Raw genomic sequence first — 20,031 nt, forward strand, 5'->3', positions numbered from 1 at the left:
ATAAAAGAACAAAAGGTTATTCTTAACTGACGTTTCAGTAAAAGAGAATAATTTTTTTAACACTAGAGCCAGCCAAATATCATTTGTTAGCTTTAAAAAAAAAGCCATTTGAAAAATTAATCTTACATTTATATAACAAATGGAAACTTAATTTAATAGATACTCACAAACTGTTTTGCTGTTGTTCTAATATCGTTTTTTTCTACTGGTAAAACAACATAAACTCTAATTGACATTAAATCTTCCAGTTCTGCAAGTCTAATCTGAAACACGGCACTTAGTTGAAAAGCAGTGTTACAGATCGATTCCCAATTCTGCCCCATGTTTCCCTTCTCAGACCCCTATGACAAGTGGAGGGAAGATGCCGGGTCTGCCCCGCCACCACTAGTCCTCTGCAGATAGAACACAGCTCACCTGATACACCTAGCAGAGTCCGTGCATACTCTTTCCTGCCCTATACATTCCTTTTTACTCCTTTTCAAATGGTGACCTCACTATGGCTGCCTTTTCTAGACTTCCTATGACAAGTAGCTGGCATGTCCTCCCTCTAAACACATCCCCATGTTTCTTCCTCCAGAAACGATCAATAGAGAGAACAATACATTTGTGAAACTGAACCCCATGACTACACCTCCTCTTCCAAGTGGCAGCGTATGAGGTCTGATCATCTAGCATAGTTGCTTCTAGATCTAAGTCTTCTTCAATTATTTACTACTCTCTCTCAAATGTCTAGCCTTTGAGGCAGTGAGTGTGGGTCAAGAAAATTCTCTACAAAGACACAGAAGATAGAGAAACAACAAGACAAAGACAAAGACACCAAGTGACCCAAACAGGAACAGAAATGACGGACAATGAAAGCCTTTCTATAGTTCCTGGGCTCCCTGGGCACAGGAGGAAACCCTTCAGGTGTCCATAAACCTCTGTGTAGAGGAAATTTTTAATTTGGTTTAAGATATATTCTAATATTGGGTGACGATATCCACTACTTCAACAGATGCCACTTGAGAACGATCACTGTGATATCTTTTTTTTTTTTTTTTTTTTGAGACAGAGTCTTACTTTTGTCACCCAGGCTGGAGTGCAGTGGCGCAATCTCGGCTCACTGCAACCTCCTCATTCCGGGTTCAACCGATTCTCCTGCCTCAGCCTCCAGAGGTCTGCTCTTTTATTGTGTCCCTGTTTTTGTCAAAGTACCTAGAAGGGGTGGGGCTTCTTTGTCCGATTTCAGAGACTGGATACATCCATTCTAAAGTTAAATAAACCCCTCTTCTTAGAGTGAGGGCATTTATGACTTTGGTGACATCTGACAGAAATTTCTTTTTTTTTTTTTTTCTGAGATGGAGTCTCGCTCTGTCGCCCAGGCTGGAGTGCAGTGGCCGGATCTCAGCTCACTGCAAGCTCCGCCTCCTGGGTTCACGCCATTCTCCTGCCTCAGCCTCCCGAGTAGCTGGGACTACAGGCGCCCGCCACCTCGCCCGGCTAGTTTTTTTGTACTTTTTAGTAGAGACGGGGTTTCACCGTGTTCGCCAGGATGGTCTCGATCTCCTGACCTCGTGATCCGCCCGTCTCGGCCTCCCAAAGTGCTGGGATTACAGGCTTGAGCCACCGCGCCCGGCATCTGACAGAAATTTCTATCAGTGCTGCTGTCTTAAGTTCCAAACCACAACGTGGCACCTCCCAGGACCACTGAGATTTCATGACACTGACTCAACTGAGGCAAATGTTTTGAACTTGTCAAAAAAAGCCTCTTCACATTTCTGTTTTCAGACTAAGCTTTCACTTAACGTAAAAAAAATTTCACTGGCAGAAACCTGGTTAACACATAGGAAATTTTGTCTTTTTTTTTTTTTTTTTTTGAGACAGAGTCTTGCTCTGTAGCCCAGGCTGGAGTGCAGTGGCCGGATCTCAGCTCACTGCAAGCTCCGCCTCCCGGGTTTACGCCATTCTCCTGCCTCAGCCTCCCGAGTAGCTGGGACTACAGGCGCCCGCCACCGCGCCCCGCTAGTTTTTTGTATTTTTTAGTAGAGACGGGGTTCCACCATGTTAGCCAGGATGGTCTCGATCTCCTGACCTCGTGATCCGCCCGTCTTGGCCTCCCAAAGTGCTGGGATTACAGGCTTGAGCCACCGCGCCCGGCCAACACATAGGAAATTTTGACTCCACTGAAGTCTTCCTGTATTAAGGGAAAAATTTTCTTTTCTTTTTTTTTTTCTTTTTTTTTTTTTTTTTTTGAGACAGAGTCTTGCTCTGTAGCCCAGGCTGGCGTGCAGTGGAGGGATTCCGGCTCGCTGCAAGCTCCGCCTCTTGGGTTCACGCCATTCTCCTACCTCAGCATCCCGAGGAGCTGGGACTAACAGGCGCCTGCCACCACGCCCAGCTAATTTTTTTGTATTTTTAGTAGAGATGGGGTTTCACTGTGTTAGCCAAGATGGTCTCGATCTCCTGTCCTCGTGATCCACCCGCTTCGGCCTCCCAAAGTGCTGGGATTATAGGCGTGAGCCACCACGCCTGGCTCATTTTTTTTTTAATTTTGTCAATAAAAGTTTCTTTTCTTTTTTTTTTTTTTTTTTTTTTTTTGCTTTGGACTTGCTGCACCAAGTTCTGTTGGAACACCCACCAAAGGTGGTAATTCAATTTTTTTTAAAAAAATTATTTTTTTATTTATTTTTTTGAGACAGAGTCTTGCTCTTGTCGCCCAGGCTGGAGTGCAATGGTGCGATCTTGGCTCACTGCAACCTCTGCGTCCTGGGTTTAAGCGATTCTCCTGCCTCAGCCTCCCAAGTAGCTGGGATTACAGGCACCCAACACCAAGTCTGGCTAATTTTTTAAATTTTAGTAGACATGGGGTTTCACCGTGTTGGCCAGGTTGGTCTCAAACTCCTGACCTCAGGTGATCCACCTGCCTGGCCTCCCAAAGTGCTGGGATTACAGGTGTGAGCCACTGCGCCTGGCCTACTTTGTTTTTAGAGACAGGGTCTTGCTCTGTTGCCCAGGCTGGAGTGCACTGGTGCAATCTCACTCCTGGGCTCAAGTGATCTTCCCACCTCAGCCTCCTGAGTAGCTGGGAATACAGGCATGAGTCACCACTCTCAGCTAATTTTTTTTTTTTTCCCTGTAGAGACAAGTTCTACATTGCCCAGGCAGGTCTTGAACTCTTGGGTTCAAGTGATCTTCCTACCTTAGTAGGAAAGTGCTAGTATTACAGGTATGAGCCATTACAGTGGCAATTCTTGAGAGGTGGCTGTAAGAAATACAACAAAGGCTGGGGAGAAATGTCAATTTAATTAAGCTTGCAATAGAATTTAGGGTTACAAACAGGGCTGAATCCCAAGACATATTTTCCTGTACGCCTCCTAAGGTGGTGAGAAATAATTCCAAATGGATTTCTCAAGATGTTCTGAACAGCAGCAGCATCAGAGGAAAAGCAGGTTTCAAGGTGACTGCTTTGAAGGATATATTCCTTTGAATTTATTATTTATGAACAATTAAAGATCAACTTCTGGTCAGTCATGGTAGCTTACAACTGTAATCCCAGCACTATGGGAGGTAAAAGTGGGAAGATCACTTGAGGCCAGGAATTTGAGGCCAGCCTGGGCAATACAGCGAGAACCCGTCTCTACAAAAAAATTTTAAATTAGCTAGGCATAGTGGCACATGTCTGGAGTCCCAGCTATTCGGGAGGCTGAGGCGGGAGGACTGCTTGAGCCCAGGAATTCAAGATTGCAGTGAGCTATGATCATGCTACTACTGCCCTTTATTTATTTATTTATTTATTTATTTATTTAGAGTCTAGCTCTCTTGCCAGCCTGGAGTGCAGTGGCGTGATCTTGGCTCCCTGCAACCTCTGCCTCCTAGGTTCAAGTGATTCTCCTGCCTCAGCCTCCTGAGTAGCTGGGACTACAGACACGTGCTGCCACGTCCAGCTAATTTTTCTATTTTTAGTTGAGATGGGGTTTCACCATATTGGCCAAGATGGTCTTGATCTCTTAACCTCGTGATCCGCCCGCCTTGGTCTCCCAAAGTGCTGGGATTACAGGGGTGAGCCACCATGCCCGGCCACAATTTTTTTTTTTTTTTTTAAACCATCTGCAGGTATAGCTAGCTACTACACTCTAGCCTGGACAACAAAGCAAGACTTTTCTTGTCTCAAGAAAACAAAACAGAAACCACCTTCTTACATTATGGTCACATCTGATGAACCCTCTTGAGTTCATTAGGAGAATCTCTGAAATATAAACTGAATGGAGTCCAAATTACTCATTATATCAGTAACATGAGTCAAATATATAAATATGTTTATGTATTTTTTTTTTTTTTGAGACAGAGTCTTGCTCTGTCGCCCAGGCTGGAGTGCAGTGGCGCAATCTTGGCTCACTGCAACCTCTGCCTCCGGGGTTCAAGCGATCCTCTGCCTCAGCTTCCTGAGTAGCTGGGATTACAGGCGCCCACCACCATGCCAGGCTAATTTTTGTATTTTTGGTAGAGACGGGGTTTCACCATGTTAGCCAGGATGGTCTCAATCTACTAACCTCATGATCTGCCCGCCTCGGCTTCCCAAAGTGCTGGGATTACAGGCATGAGCCACTGAGACCGGCCCGTTTATGTATTTTTTAACATTTTAGGTTATATTGTCATGTATCACTTCCTTCAATTTTCTTCCCTAAATGAGATAATTTTTTAAAAACTTCCTTTAATACCAAACCAGGATTTTTTTCTATTCCAAAAGAAGAAAATAAACAGATAAAACAAGTAGCCCTGACAGAAGAAAGATAAATATTTAAAAACACATATAAAATATTTCTCACAGACTCAGCTATCCAAATAGCCAAATTTGTCTCTATTACCGCACAGGACAAAACAGAGAAGAAAGGGAACCGTTTTGCAAGGCTGTAATGGGCTCAGGTTTTATAAAGCAATAAACCTTTCAAGCTTTTGACAGACAGAAGACAGATAAAGAGGAGAACAGAAAACAAAACCTGAGATTCTGTATGATATGGAGAAACATTCTACTTTGTAATGTAGAAGAGGAAAACTTGAAAGGGCCTAAGAATAAAATTGACAAGTTTAGTAAATGGAATGAGAAAATAATTTGAAACTAAAAATCATTTAAGAAGCTATATGCTTCTTAGGGTACAGAATAGGGTCTACTTTATCCTAGGTACAGTAGGTTTACATGGGGAGGGGACTACAAAATTAAAATAGTAATCAAAGCAACATAAGACAGAAAGCATTCTGATAAACTAGAATCCTATGTGCAAAAAAGCAAACAGAAAATACCTAGGAATATCCTTATCAAGAAAGAGCCTGCAAAAACATAGAAAAGGCTTTAGTTAGTGCAGCAAAAACAAAAACAAAAAAAAACAAAAGAAATAGAATCAGAAAAAAAAATATATATAAAAGACATATTTGCTGATAAGCAAAGTGAATTCAAGTGGACAATTAACAGAGAATCCCATGGAACACAATTTGATAGCGGACTTACAAAAACATGGATCCCTCTCCTGAGACTTCCAACTAAGGAAAATACCAGACATAGGAGGGAAAGTGGAGACCACCACCATCAATACCCCTTTCAGTGGTGACTTAGTATTGAGAATAATAGGAAATTGCTATGGAGTTAAGGGAAAACCAAGTCAATGCATTAACATAAATGTAAGACTGGGAAGAAAAGGAATAATAGTCCCTTGTCAATTATACTCCACTATCAATATATTAGCAAAGCCCTCTAAGATACACACATAATATAACCAAATTGGAGGTAAGTTCAACTTTAAACATTAAACCTTAGACAAATGGAACGAAAGTTCTCTTAACCAAACTCCATTATGCCACTTACCATATTAACCTATGTTTTCTATATCCCTAAAATATACATATTGATGGCTAGTTCTCCTTGAGCATTCTAAACTACAAAGATGTCTCATTTGCCCAGACACTTCGCTCCGAAGAGTTGAGTGCTTATCAAATGTCAGTAGTATCTGGTCCCAAATCTGTTTCTGCCAGTTGTACTTGTTATTATTATCTAACTTCATTAAACATTAGGCAAATCAATGAAAGATGAAAACAAATAATTTTTGTTCCTGTGAAAACTAAGTTGAATGTTTTCAAAAGGTTTGATAATGGTGAGTTGTTTAAAAATTACTGTTATGTTTGGGTGAGATAAATGTAAAAGAAAGGGGAAAATGATAAAATGTTTAAATGGTAAAATGTTATTAAATGGTAAAAAGTTTAAAGGACTTTGCACTTAGATTTTCTTCGCAGATTTCTAATTCTTGCTCCACCAAACTAAAAGTCACAGATGATGAATTACAGGTGTGGTTTTGCAAGAAAGACAATCAGAATTCCAGTAAATGACCTTATAATTAAAGAAAAGGCCATGGCCTTCCAGCAAAAGCTTGGTGAATTAATGTAGATTTATATAGTTTAAATTAGAACAGAAATATTTAAGGTGTTTTTCTTTTTGTTATTCTTGACTTCAGCCTTTTTTGATCAACTCATTCTAACTCACAAGATAAGCTACTTCTAACAAAGCCAAATTCATTTCTTGTAGCACCTGACCTGTTGTTGGGCATGAATTAAAGGACTTCTCAAAGCTACTCTAATGGAGGCAAACTTAGAATAACCAGTATTTCAACCAAAGCCCATCTTTCCCTGTATATTTTACTAAGTACCTACGGAAATTTACAATACATTTTTCATAGCTACAAAGAAAATGTGGTGGTAAAACCCAGCTGAACATTGGCAGAAAACAGAGAGCTATGCAGAATTACTGCAGACTTCAGGGAAATAGTATTGTTCATGATTTTGCCCACGGATAGTTAAAGCACCTGTCTTGATCTCTGCCACACTCCTCCCCAAACCCCAAACACACATGCCCTCTCACTCCTTCCCTCTTTTTCCACAGCCCCTGCCAGCAAACACAGGTTTGTTTCCTTTTTCTCTTTCCTATGGTAAACTATAATACAAGAAAACAACAGAAAGAAATTAATCCTGGTCCAAACCTTTCATTCCATTTCTGACTATTGTCTTATTCTTTCCCTCCTTCCTCTCAACATGGATGTAAACAAGCTTTTCAGGAGCAGACTGAAGCACAGCAAAGTCCTGTGGTGGGAAGGCAGTGTGCTCAGCCCACATTAGAAGAGGCAGCTGCTCCTGTTTCCCAGCCCCTAGGATATAGAGACAGAGTCTCTGAGACAATGAGAACTCCTTTCCTGGGTGAGGTAAGAGGACCCCAGCTGGTTTAGTTCTAGTCTTACAAGGGAAAATAGAATGGCTATGTACTTTATGAATTGTCTGTTATCACCTGATTATAAAAGATAATTTTAAATGAAACATTTAAAATAAAAAACAAAATAAAATCTACTATTTATGGCAGCCAATCTTGGTCGTAAGAGTTTGTATTATTTATCACTTTTGTGCATAAATGAAAACCAAATATGAAGGATAATTAAGCCTATAGCAGCAGCAGCAAAGACTAACAACAAGAGGCTTCATTTTATCTTAGAGGGCACGTTTCCATGATACTTAGGAGTGAGAGAAACCTTTCTCTCCACAGCAACCATTTCACAGGAAAACATTTAGTCTTGGCAATAATTAATTTGTACTTTTAAATCCTTGGGGAATATACTGAGTTTTCTTTCTCTAATTTTCTTTTATCACTTGTTACATCTATTCAAACTTCACGTGGGACAGATCACGTCCACTCTCTAACAGTAACTGATCACATACCAATATCTCCAATACTTTCTTTCTTTCTTTTGGGACCGCACAGCAGCCAGGTAAAGAAATAAAGAGATTTTTGAAGCTAGAAGGGAGAAGGGAGTTAATTTCTTCGTCTGAACTGGGAGTCATTAATGAATAAGGAACCTAACAGTGTACCAATTAACGTCCGCAAGTGTGGACTCTTCACGCTGCTCTGGGTGTCCTACCTGCTAGAGTTGTGGGAAGACTTCAGGTACTTGGCAGAAATAATATTTAGGGAGAGGATGGCATCAACTGCAGCTTCATCCACCTCAGGCTTATTCCGAATACGACCTAAAAGAAAGGATAAAGAAAACAGAGCACAGACACATTTAAAAACAAAACATGAATTCATTAAGCCAAAAAGAAACTTTTAAATCTACGTGTAAGTTCAGGAGCTGGAAGGGTCATTTGGTTACCTGTTGGGTCCTCCATCGTCTGACTCCATTACTTCCCACATTGAGTTAACTATGAAACCATATCGATTCTTTATTCAAAGAGTTTCTCACATTCATCCCAACTTTTATTTACAATATCATTGCCTTGATCACAAAAGGCCACCTCCTCTCTGATCTGGAACCTGCAACAGCCATTTAACTGGTCTCCCTGCTATTCACACCTCCCCTGTTCCAATCCATTCTACTCTCACCTAATAGCAACTTCTTAAGCCACTGACTGACTGTTTTTTGTTGTTTTTCTTAAATAGGGTCTTGGTCTGTCCCCCAGGCTGGAGTACGGTGGTGCAATCATAGCTAATTCCTGGGCTCAAGTGATCCTCCCACGTAAGCCACCTGAGGAACTGGGACTTTAGGCCTGTAGCACCATATCCAGCTATTTTATTTCATTTTATTGTAGAGACAGGGCCCCACTATGTTGCTCAGGCTGGTCTCGAACTCCTGGGCTCAAACGATCCTCCTGCCTTAGCCTCCCAAAGTGCTGAGATTATAGGCATGAGCCACTGCACCTGGCCATGCTGACTTTATTACACCCCTTTCTTGCTCAAAATCCTACACTCTGTTTTCAAGTTAACACTAGGGGATGCAGCATTGCATAGAGGTTAAGGACTTGGCCTCCAGTGCTGGACTGCCTGGGTTCCAACTCCTACCACCTGTGAGGCTTTGGGCCTAAGGTTCAACCTCTCTGAGCCTCAGTTCCCTCATATGTCAAGTGAGAATAACAATTCCTTCCATATGTTGTTATGAGGATTAAATAAACTAGTATTTTTGGAGCATTCAGAAAACCACCTGGCACATGGTAAATACTACATCAGAGTTTGTTAATAAACTAAAAATGCAGGGTTCTTCAGAGAAGCCATAGTAACCACTGCCTCTGCATCCTCCCTCTCCTTCTCTGGTCAGAAAGCATCTCTTCTGTTTCAGTATTAGTGTTCCATATAAACATTAATTTTGTCAAAGGACATTCAGTGCTTTGTAAACAAAGTTTAAAAAAAACGAAATTAAAAAAAGAAAAATTTATTATGAAAAATCTTGAAAAGCTACTACCACTGCTGCCCCAGACAAGAGAGAACATAATCTCCCTTCCAAGGATTTTTTTTTTTTTTTGACAGGGTCTCACTCTGTCATGCAGGGGCATGATCATGACTCACTGCAGCCTCGACTTCTCAGGTTCAAACAATCCTCCAGCCTCAGCCTCCTGAGTAGTTGAGACTATAGGCATGCACCACCACACCCAGCTTATTTGTAGGGAGACAGGGTTTTGCCATGTTGTCTAGGCTAGTCTCGAACTCCTCAACTTAAGCGATCCGCCCGCCTTGGCCTCCCAAAGTGCTGGGATTACAGGCATGAGCCACTGTGCCTGGCCCCAAGGTTCTTAAACTGGTCCAGAGAGACACAAGCACTCTGTGGACAGAATTCAGAGGGTCCTTGAGCTTGGATGGGGAAAAAATTACATCTTTATTTTCACAAACCTTTAACTAAAAATTGGCATCTCCTTCAATCACAAAGGAATGCAATAAACCACAGAATTGGCCAGTACCCATGACTCTGTCCCCAGTAGAAACCACAGATGTTTCCATGTGCAAAATATCTGTCTATCTATCTATCTATTTATTTATTTATAGACAGAGTCTCACGCTGTTGCCAGGCTGGAGTACAGTGGTACAATCTTGGCTCACTGCAACCTCTGCCTCCCAGGTTCAAATGATTCTCCTGTCTCAGCCTCCCGAGTACCCGGGACGACAGGCGCGCGCCACCATGGCCAGCTAATTTTTGTATTTTTAGTAGAGACAGGGTTTCACCATGTTGGTCAGGATGGTCTTGATCTCTTGACCTTGTGATCCGCCCACCTCGGCCTCCCAAAGTGCTGGGATTACAGGCGTGAGCCACCGCGCCTGGCCACAAAGTATCTTTTTCATTGATCACTACTTTGAAATTATGGTAATTAGAATAACTGCTAAATCTTGTTATTTCATGCATCAATAAAGAAGAGCTTAATGTTTTAACAAGTGTATTTCAATATTATCGGTTTCCTTTGTAATCCTAAATACTTTATTTTTCACATTTGAAAACAATTCTAAGCCTTCACCACTGCCAAAGAGGTCCATAGCAACAAAAGTTCCAAACTCCTGCCTCAGACTGTCATTCTAAAGTTCACACTCTCTAGCCAATACACCTTAATTTATCCACTCCGGCCATGGGGTTTCTTGTCATTTGCATGTTAGACATATTCCTGACTCTCTTACTCAAAATGCTTGTGTCTGGAAAACAAAAAAACAAAACCCCTCTAATTTTTCTTGAATCTATTCAGTCCTCCTGGCTTATTTTCACTGTTAACTCTCTTAGCATAGATCTTCCTTTGTCTTTATTTTGGTATTTATTCATCAAAGCATTCTGCATATATATATGCTGTCTCCCTAACTAAACTGCAAGCTCACAATTAGTAGAGATTTTTCTTTTCTTTTTTTTTTAAGACGGAGTCCCACTCTGTTGTCCAGGCTTGAATGCAGTGGTGCCATCTCAGCTCACTACAACCTCCACCTCCCAAGTTTAAGCGATCCTCCCACCTCAGCCTCCTGAGTAGCCGAGACTACAGGTGCATGCCATCATGCCCAGCTAATTTTCATATTTTTTTGTAGAGATGGGATTTTGCTACCTTGGCCAGACTCAAACTCCTGAGCTCAAGTAATCCACCCATCTCAGCCTCCAAAAGTGCTGGAATTACAGGCATGAGCCACCACACCCAGCCAGCAGAGATTTCTTGTATGCCCTCTCACAGCCTCTATCACAGAACCATACTCTGGCAACTGAGTTAGTTTGATAACATATCACTAATGATAGAGCGAAGAAACAGGAATACAGAGTTTCAAACTCAAGGCCTCTACATCTCCATAGTCTGTGTTTCCCAATATGGTCTTCCACACATTCCCTGTACCACAAACAGGGAAGAATAACATCTCTAACAGGACACAGTGCCTCACACCTGTAGTCCCAGTTACACGGGAACCTGAGGCAGGAGGATCGCTTGAGCCCAGGAGTTTGAGGCTACAGAGAGCTATGATCTCATCATTGTACTCCAGCCTGGGTGACAGAGCAAGACCCTATCTCAAAAAATTCTCTATAAGTCCTGGTTCTGTCCTTGGCTGATGAAATGTACTCACCGACCACCAGTTCACGAACATCCTTCCAATGGAGCTCGCTCCCCTTCTCATGGATAATGGTCACTGTGATCCTTCGCTGGATGCCCTAGGTAATGAAGCAGGGTTGCAATTTAGCTGGAGCAATCTATTATCTCCTCTCCTCTATTGTTTTCTGGGCTGTATGGCATGGCATGGGGGATGAGCAGGAAGGAGAGGCGTGGAAAGAGGGAAAATGCTATCCACATTGTTATTCCAAAAAAAGGGAGATGTGTCAGGGACTAAGGAACAGTCAGGTCTGATATGGTTTTCTTTTTTTAAACATTCTTTTTCTCTATGGTTTTAAGAATAAAACCATAATCTGTCACAGGAGATTATGTGGCTGCATCCCAGCCCCTTGCATAGTAAGTATTCAACCATGCCCTGATTGTATGTCCCAAGTGTATGGCATCCCTAGTCCCTATGCCCACTTGGGTCTTAAGTACTTTTGAACACTGACTGAACCTACTCTTGATTTACCAAAAGGGGACCTATATTTCATAACCAGACTTTTAGTCCACTGAAACCTTATCCTCTACCCCTATTAAGAACTTTTGGTGTGAAAGCACAGAGCTTCCAAACATCCTGAAAAGTATTAAAAGTGACGTAGGAGCTACACAAATTAGAGTAATTAAATGAAATAAAATATTTTTCAAAATAGCTATTCTAAATACATATAAAAGCAAGGGTAAATATAAGCCAAGGTCTGAGGAAGAAATATCAAAAAACAGACATAGAAAAAAAAATGACAACAGGACAATGCCCCGCCCGCCCTTTGAAATAGAGATGAAAACAGAGAAAAAGAAAGAGTTCCATCTCTTATTCTAAACTCTTTTCAGTGTTCCCTCTGAGGCCTATTTTGGTCCCTCATTAGTACCTGATGTAGCAAAAATGTCCCCTGGCAAGGCAAGCCTGCTGTATGGTCAACCACAGCTGGGATATACCTATAAAATCAGAAACGCAAAAGAAACAACTAAGTGCTACTTCATCTGCAAGGGTTCGCCCCTGGTGGTCTTTGTTTTGGTAAATTCTGATCCCATGTCTTTCTCACCCATGCTGGCATTTAATCATACAGTCATTTGCATTTACTAATCCTTTCCACACATCTGTGTCTCAATCCTCTCTAGACTTGAGTACTCAAAGGACAGTAATATCTTTTGGTTGCATTCAGCCCCTTGATATTAAGTATTCAATAAATAATGTAGAAGTGCAATGGCAATTGACAGGAGATAAGAAACACAGATAAGGCCGGGCGCGGTGGCTCAAGCCTGTAATCCCAGCACTTTGGGAGGCCGAGACGGGCGGATCACAAGGTCAGGAGATCGAGACCATCCTGGCTAACATGGTGAAACCCCGTCTCTACTAAAAATACAAAAAAACTAGCCGGGCGAGGTGGCGGGCGCCTGTAGTCCCAGCTACTCCGGAGGCTGAGGCAGGAGAATGGCGTGAACCCGGGAGGCGGAGCTTGCAGTGAGCTGAGACCCGGCCACTGCACTCCAGCCTGGGCGACAGAGCGAGACTCCGTCTCAAAAAAAAAAAAAAAAAAAAAGAAACACAGATAATTTCAGACTATAGTTTTTTAAGATTCAGAAAGCAATTAATTCAGTAGAAACAATTACGTAACTACCTCTCCCTCATAATGCAACTTGTAATCACATTATAGGTCTATGAAAAGTCAAATTCCTCAAAGCACTGTCACTACTGACAACCACATATAAGATTGACAGAATCACACTTAACACAGCATCCTACAAGTAGTAGGAACTTAGTGTTTCCTGATGATGACCATGATGGTGGTTCTCAGAAGTACATATAGGAGAACATTAGGATAACATTTACCCCTACCCTTTACATTACCTGATACAGCCCCTTGCCTCTGTCCTAAGAGTAAGATCTCTTTCATTTGTGTTTTTCCAAAAGCATTTTAGAGATGATTATATACAACAATTACATTAATCACTTACTCTCAGCTCATCGAGAGAGAAAGCTGATGGTATCATTTTGATCTAGGACAGTGGTTCTCAACTAAGGATTCTCCCTCTGGGGGATATTTGGCAATGTCTGAAGACATTTTTGGTTGTCACAAATAGAGTGGAGCTGCTACTGGCATCTTATGGATAGGGGCCAGGGATGCTGCAAAACATTCCAAATGCACAGGACAGCCCCTCACAACACAGATTTATCCAGCCCCAAATAGTGCTGAGGTTGAGAAACCCTGGTCTAGGAAAAGATTCCACCCTTCTATGTCCTCCTTGACATTAGTAATGTTAAGTCTTTACCATATTCTATGCAATATGCTCCTTTTGCTTTACTACTGATAAAACCCACTATGATAAAACCCTTATAACAAGGTACCGCCAGGCGCAGTGGTTCACGCCTGTAATCCCAGCACGTTGGGAGGCCGAGGCGGGCAGATCACCTGAGGTAGGGAGTTCGAGACCAGCCTGGCCAACATGGTGAAACCCTGCCTTTACTAAAAACACAAAAATTAGCCGGGTGTGGTGGCACGCACCTGTAATCCCAGCTACCCAGGAGGCTGAGGCAGGAAAATCGCTTGAACCTGGGAGGCAGAGGTTGCAATGAGCCGAGATCGCGCCATTGCACTCCAGCCTGGGGAACAGAGCAAGCCTCTATCTCAAAAAAAAAAAAACCCAAAAAACAACAAGATTTGCTGTCTCCATGATTTTGCTGTTGCTAACAAGAAGGTAAATTATTATGCTGAACAGTCAGTTCTTTGACAAACATCTGATTCAAATACCAAGACCACCAAAAAACAATTCAAAACTGGAATTCGGCCAGGTATGGTGGCTCATGCCTATAGTCTCAGCATTATAGGAAGACCTATAATGCTGGGAGGCCGAGGCAGGAGGACTGCTTGAGGCCAGGAGTGGTCAAGACTAACCTGGTCAACATAACAAGACTGCATCTCTATTAAAACAAAAACAAAAACAAAACTATCCCTGGAATTTGACAGCGACAGCGACAATGATTCATGAACCCAAATACAAGAACATTCAAAATTGCATTTCCTAATTTGAAACATTTTGCCTTATTTAAAAAATTATTAAGTTGGACTTACTCTCCTGTAGGCTCCAGTTCACTGATCTCAAACCAAACCAGGAGGTCATACTTGCTCATGCTCTGGCCAAGGCTGGTTTTGCTCATCGTGTTTAACTTGGTGGCTGGAACTTTTAAAAGTTTTTAGAGTATGTCAAAATCTGGTCCAAGACTACTCAGCAAAAGTATAAGCTTCTCTAATGTCAGTCTTTAAAGACATACTTGGGAAAGGCAGCAAGAGTCAGAGGAAAGATTGCAATGCAAAAGACCCAGAGAAACACCAATATAAACTTTGTAAGTTATTAGTTATCTCTAAATTCAGAGAACAAGGAAAATTAAGAAATCAGTATTTTTTTTCTCAACAAACTGTCTCTAATGATGCGAAAACAGCTTTTGTGTAGAATAAATGTACTCAAGACACCTTCCAATTCCAGAATCTCAAATTGTGTGGCATGCAGAGCATGGGACTAACATGGGAGAGACGGCTGGGCGCGGTGGCTCAAGCCTGTAATCCCAGCACTTTGGGAGGCTGAGACGGGCGGATCACGAGGTCAGGAGATCAAGACCATCCTGGCTAACACGGTGAAACCCCGTCTCTACTAAAAAATACAAAAAAAAACTAGCCAGGCGAGGTGGCGGGCGCCTGTAGTTCCAGCTACTCGAGAGGCTGAGGCAGGAGAATGGCGTAAACCCGGGAGGCAGAGCTTGCAGTGAGCTGAGATCCGGCCATTACACTCCAGCCTGGGTGACAGAGCGAGACTCTGTCTCAAAAAACAAAAAAAACGAAAAAAAAAAACATGGGAGAGACAACGCTTGGAAAGCCACACACGTCACAGGGGCTCAATCAAAGCTGGTGTCCTGGAGAAAAGACCCATCCTCCACCCCAGTGGTTCCCAAACCTCCCTGCAGGTAGGACCACCTGGGGACCTTAAATTCCAGGACACACCCCAGATCAATTAAATCACAATCTCTAAGGGAAGGACACAGTTCTTCCTCCATGAGGGGTAAAGTTTCCCAGCTGATACCAACGTGAGGACAAAGTTGGGTACCACGGGTCTCATTTATAAACACAGGATTCTGTATATGATCTTATGTTACACATTTTCTTCAGATTTAAATTCCATATTCTTTTTTTTCTTTTTTACGGCGTGATCTCGGCTTACTGCAACCTCTGACCCCGGGCTCAAACCATCCTCCCACATCAGCCTCCTGAGTAGCTGAGACCAAAGGCGTGCACCACCGCGCCCGGCTAATTTTTACATTTTTTTGTAGAGATGGGGTTTCACCATGTTGCCCAGGCTGGTCTCTAACTCCTGAGCTCAAGCAATCTGTCTGACTCAGCCTCCCAAAGTGCTGGGATTACAGGTGCGAGCCACCACACCCGGCCAGATTTAAACTCCATATTCTTAACTGTACTGATGCTATGTGACTTTAGTTAAGCTGCTTAACCTCTGGGAGTCTGTCTCCTCATTTACAAACTGTAGATCCTAATATTTAGCCTACTATCTTGAAAAGCGATCATGAAGATCCACTAACATAATGTATAAAAAGGGGCTTTATGAATCATTTAGCACTATTCACATGTGTACCCTATCACCAGTATTCAGCCCAGCTGAGTTTCACATGAGTTGGTGATGCTAGTCAGAAAGAAAATAGGGTAAGTGATCCTGGCAGTCATCTAAGGGGTCAGAAAGCAAAACCAGAAGTATTCTAACAAACTACCTACTAGTAAAATCTTCAAAATTAAAAATACTATTGCAAAGAATCCATAAAAACAAATGCAAGGGCCTCCCCCACTGCGACGGTGATGTGAAACAGACACATATAGAGAAAGTGCTTCCCAAATCTCTAGGAAGAAAATGTGATACGACCTTGAAAATGTGCTGAGCTCTACATTCAGCTCAAGTTGCAAACGGAAATGTCAGTGTTTCATTTGCAGAGAGCCAGGCTTCAGGACAAGCGCCTGAGGTTGGTTCTACATCTAAGGTGGAGCTAATTCAGCTACTAACCATCTCGTTTGGGTACCCTCTCGCTCTGGCAGCTGGGAACTGGCAGAAAGAGAAAAGGCGGCAATGGGTCAGCCTCATCCTGGAAGGTGGCAATAGCGGAGGATGCAAGCACACTGGCGTGCTCAGAAAATGTGTCCAACACATGCACATTCACATAGCCAGACACGAGAAACCGAATCAGCTCAATCTTTCTCTCATGGTCTGAAGGCAGATGAAGATGGGGAATACATTGGGTGGAGAGTGACCACAGGGTGGGGTGGGAATTTGGTGAATGGGCAATGAGGAAAAAGGACAGAAATAAAGAAAAATCAAAACAAGATCACTGAACATGCAGAATAAATTTACTACGCAAAGAAATGCCTAGTCCCCTGACAGTTATGGGAAGTTACATACAAAGCAGAAAGATTTAGGAACAGAGTGATTATCAAAATCTGCAAATAGAAGACCAGAGAGTTGGTAGATAAGGCCCCCTATTGTTTCTTACTTCTTGTCTTATTTTATTATTTTATTTTATATTGTTTTGAGATGGAGTTTCGCTCCTGTTGCCCAGGCTGGAGTACAAAGGTGCAATCTCAGCTCACTGCAACTTCCACCTCCCTGGTTCAAGCGATTCTCCTACCTCAGCCTCCCAAGTAGCTGGGATTACAGGCGTGTGCCACCATGCCCGGCTAATTTTGTATTTTTAGTAGAGACGAGAGTTTCACCATGTTGGTCAGGCTGTTCTCGAACTCCTGACCTCAGGTGATCCACCTGCCTCGGCCTCCCAAAGCGCTGGGATTACAGGTGTAAGCCACCGGGCCTGGCCTTTACTTCTTATTTTAAATCAGGAACTAGGAATTCTAGTTCCTACTAGATATATACAAGAGGAGCAGGAATACATGTGGATACATAGAAGGATAGAAATTCCAACATGACTTCTATTTGAAAAGTCATTCAGGGCCGGGCGCGGTGGCTCAAGCCTGTAATCCCAGCACTTTGGGAGGCCGAGACGGGCGGATCACGAGGTCAGGAGATCGAAACCATCCTGGCTAACACGGTGAAACCCCGTCTCTATTAAGAAATACAAAAAACTAGCCGGGCGAGGTGGCGGGCGCCTGTAGTCCCAGCTACTCGGGAGGCTGAGGCCGGAGAATGGCGTGAACCCGGGAGGCGGAGCTTGCAGTGAGCTGAGATCCGGCCACTGCACTCCAGCCTGGGCGACAGAGCGAGACTCCGTCTCAAAAAAAAAAAAAAAAAAAGAAAAGTCATTCAGAATAAGAGATGTATTCACACAGAGATTATCATGCAAAAAGCAGAGTGAGTGCTCACCTGGCTTGGACAGAGGCATGGGTGGAGGGAAGAATCGGCGGCATGGCTGAGGCGGACTGCAAAGAAAGGAAGACAAAGATCAAGACTACAAGGAGTTATTTATTTTAGAAATTCTCCCCTTTGTGCTGGACTGCAAATTGAATTTCCTTCTCTTTAGGCATTTCACAACTAGGAGTGAGAATATATGTAAAAGTTCTGTGACAGTACAGAAGGAAAACAATGTTTTATGTATAGCTTCTAAAAGCAGGGAAAAAGAGAGAAACTGTTTGACTTCCACATGCCTATCTCAAGACATTCCATTTGCAGATTTGAGGTTCTGGATTCCAAGTTGGAGTTTTCCAACATTAACGTAAACAGAACTGGCACACAGACATTAAGATTAACGTAATTATTATTCTTCTTGCTGGTCACTACCATCGCTTTATACTTCTCTTTGTGTGAATGTATTTAAAAGAAAAAAAACTTTTTGTAATAACTATTTGCAGTGTATAAATCAATAAACCCCGTTTTTTCAAGAGAAAGAAAAAGACTACAGAGCTGGATGTTGATATCAACAGCATGTTTTAATTCCCTTTAAGAGAGCAGACTTTTGCATTTTCAACTCTGGCATAATACCAGATAATAGAGATAATCCTAGATAGTGAAATAGGCTAAATCTCATTTAAAAAATGTCTCCTTCTAAGTCTTAGCTAATAAATGAAATAAGAAAATTCTTCTGCCAACACTAACACTCTGCCATCACCAGAAAGGCCCACTGTTGCCTTCCTCAGCAGTTTTGATGACTGTACTTAGAGCTTCTATTTCATAAAGCTGTGGGCATTAGGAACTTTTTTTTTTTTTTTTGAGACAGAGTCTTGCTCTGTCGCCCAGGCTGGAGTACAGTGGCACGATCTCGGCTCACTGCAAGCTCTGCCTCCTGGGTTCGCACCATTCTCCTGCCTCAGCCTCCCGAGTAGCTGGGACTACAGGCGTCCGCCACCATACCCGGCTAATTTTTTGTATTTTTAGTAGAGACGGGGTTTCACCATGTTAGCCAGGATGGTCTCGATCTCCTGACCTCGTGATCCGCCCGTCTCAGCCTCCCAAAGTGCTGGGATTACAGGCTTGAGCCACCATGCCCAGCCAGGAACAATTTTCAACAATTTTCATGTTATATTCCTATCACCTCAAATTTCTACCATATTCAAAGTCTCTTCCTACAAAAAGATGGTATTTGAGATCACCCGGTCAAAATTTAATTTGTTCTATCTAAAATCAGCGACTAGGTGACTATAAGATGATGGTGAAGTTTCTAAATCCCTCAAAAGATTTCTTCCTTTCCAGCAATCGAGAAACTAAAAATCAAAACAATACCATCAAAAATGTTTGCTTATTTGGTCCAAACCTGTTAAGCTCCTGTCCTTGCAGATGAAGCGGGTGCTGCTGATAATGCCCAAAGACTTCAAATACAATAGGCTTGGTTTTGATGTAATCCACAAACGATTCAGTGATCTCCACGGCAATCTACAGCCAAGCAAGATTAGGAAAAGATTACAAGAAAACACAGATTTCTGCTTCAATCAGAACTTTAGGTATTTTGATTTTGTTTGTTTGTTTGTTTTTGAGACAAGGTCTTGCTCTGTAGTGCACGAACAAGGCTCATGCAGCCTCACCCTCCCAGGCTCAAGCAATCTTCCTGCCACAGGCTCCGGAGTAGCTAGGACTACAGGCATGCACCACCGTGCTTGGCTAATTTAAAACAATTTTTTGTAGAGACAGCATCTCACTATGTTTCCCAGACCGGTCTTTAACTCATGCGCTGAACTGATCCTTCTGCCTCAGCTCCCAAAGTGCTGGATTACAGGCATGAGCCACTACGCCTGGCCCAACTTTACTACTGCTGAGTGTCCAGAATCTGCTAGGCCTCTTGCAACAAAAAACAGGGAATCCCCTATGTTGTTTTTAATTCTAAAGTAATTTTTCCAAGTTTCAGGTATTTAAGATCTTCCATAATTTGCCTCAACTGATCTTGGCCCCTGTTCCCCTTCCTATGCTTACCATTCTGGCTCACTCACTCATCTGCTGCTCCTTTCACCTGCTCTCTCTTCTGCTGTGCCGAAGACTGGCCCAGGCTGCAACCCTGCCTGGAAGGCACTTCCATACATCCATGCATGTATTGACTATGGCCTATGTGCCAGGCACAATGCCAAGTTTGACACACCTTTTCTTGCTTATACTACATCCTTCAGGGAGCTTCCTATCCCCTTTCTCCCCCAACTATCCTCCCCAACAAAAAGTAACTATTTT

The 20,031-nt window shown here is 42.5% G+C and overlaps 1 protein-coding gene across 17 annotated transcripts in view; it reads right to left on the bottom strand.

The window, feature by feature from the left end:
• KIF1B (kinesin family member 1B) overlaps positions 1-20,031 on the bottom strand; it is a 176,983-nt gene that overhangs the window by 23,481 nt on the left and 133,471 nt on the right. For 15 of the 17 annotated variants that reach the window (XM_015150167.3, XM_015150026.3, XM_077974456.1 and 12 more), the window contains 6 exons: positions 19,130-19,248; positions 17,746-17,801; positions 14,451-14,559; positions 12,249-12,315; positions 11,357-11,441; positions 7,929-8,034 (listed from right to left, as the gene is read on the bottom strand). In XM_015150167.3, the coding sequence (XP_015005653.1) occupies positions 7,929-8,034; positions 11,357-11,441; positions 12,249-12,315; positions 14,451-14,559; positions 17,746-17,801; positions 19,130-19,248 (542 nt within the window). Of the gene's footprint in view, positions 1-5,277; positions 5,305-7,928; positions 8,035-11,356; positions 11,442-12,248; positions 12,316-14,450; positions 14,560-17,745; positions 17,802-19,129; positions 19,249-20,031 lie in introns of all 17 variants that reach the window. The other 2 variants (XM_077974444.1, XM_077974401.1) reach the window with 1 other exon arrangement.

This window comes from Macaca mulatta, chromosome 1, assembly GCF_049350105.2.
Source record: "Macaca mulatta isolate MMU2019108-1 chromosome 1, T2T-MMU8v2.0, whole genome shotgun sequence".
Lineage (NCBI taxonomy): Eukaryota > Metazoa > Chordata > Mammalia > Primates > Cercopithecidae > Macaca > Macaca mulatta.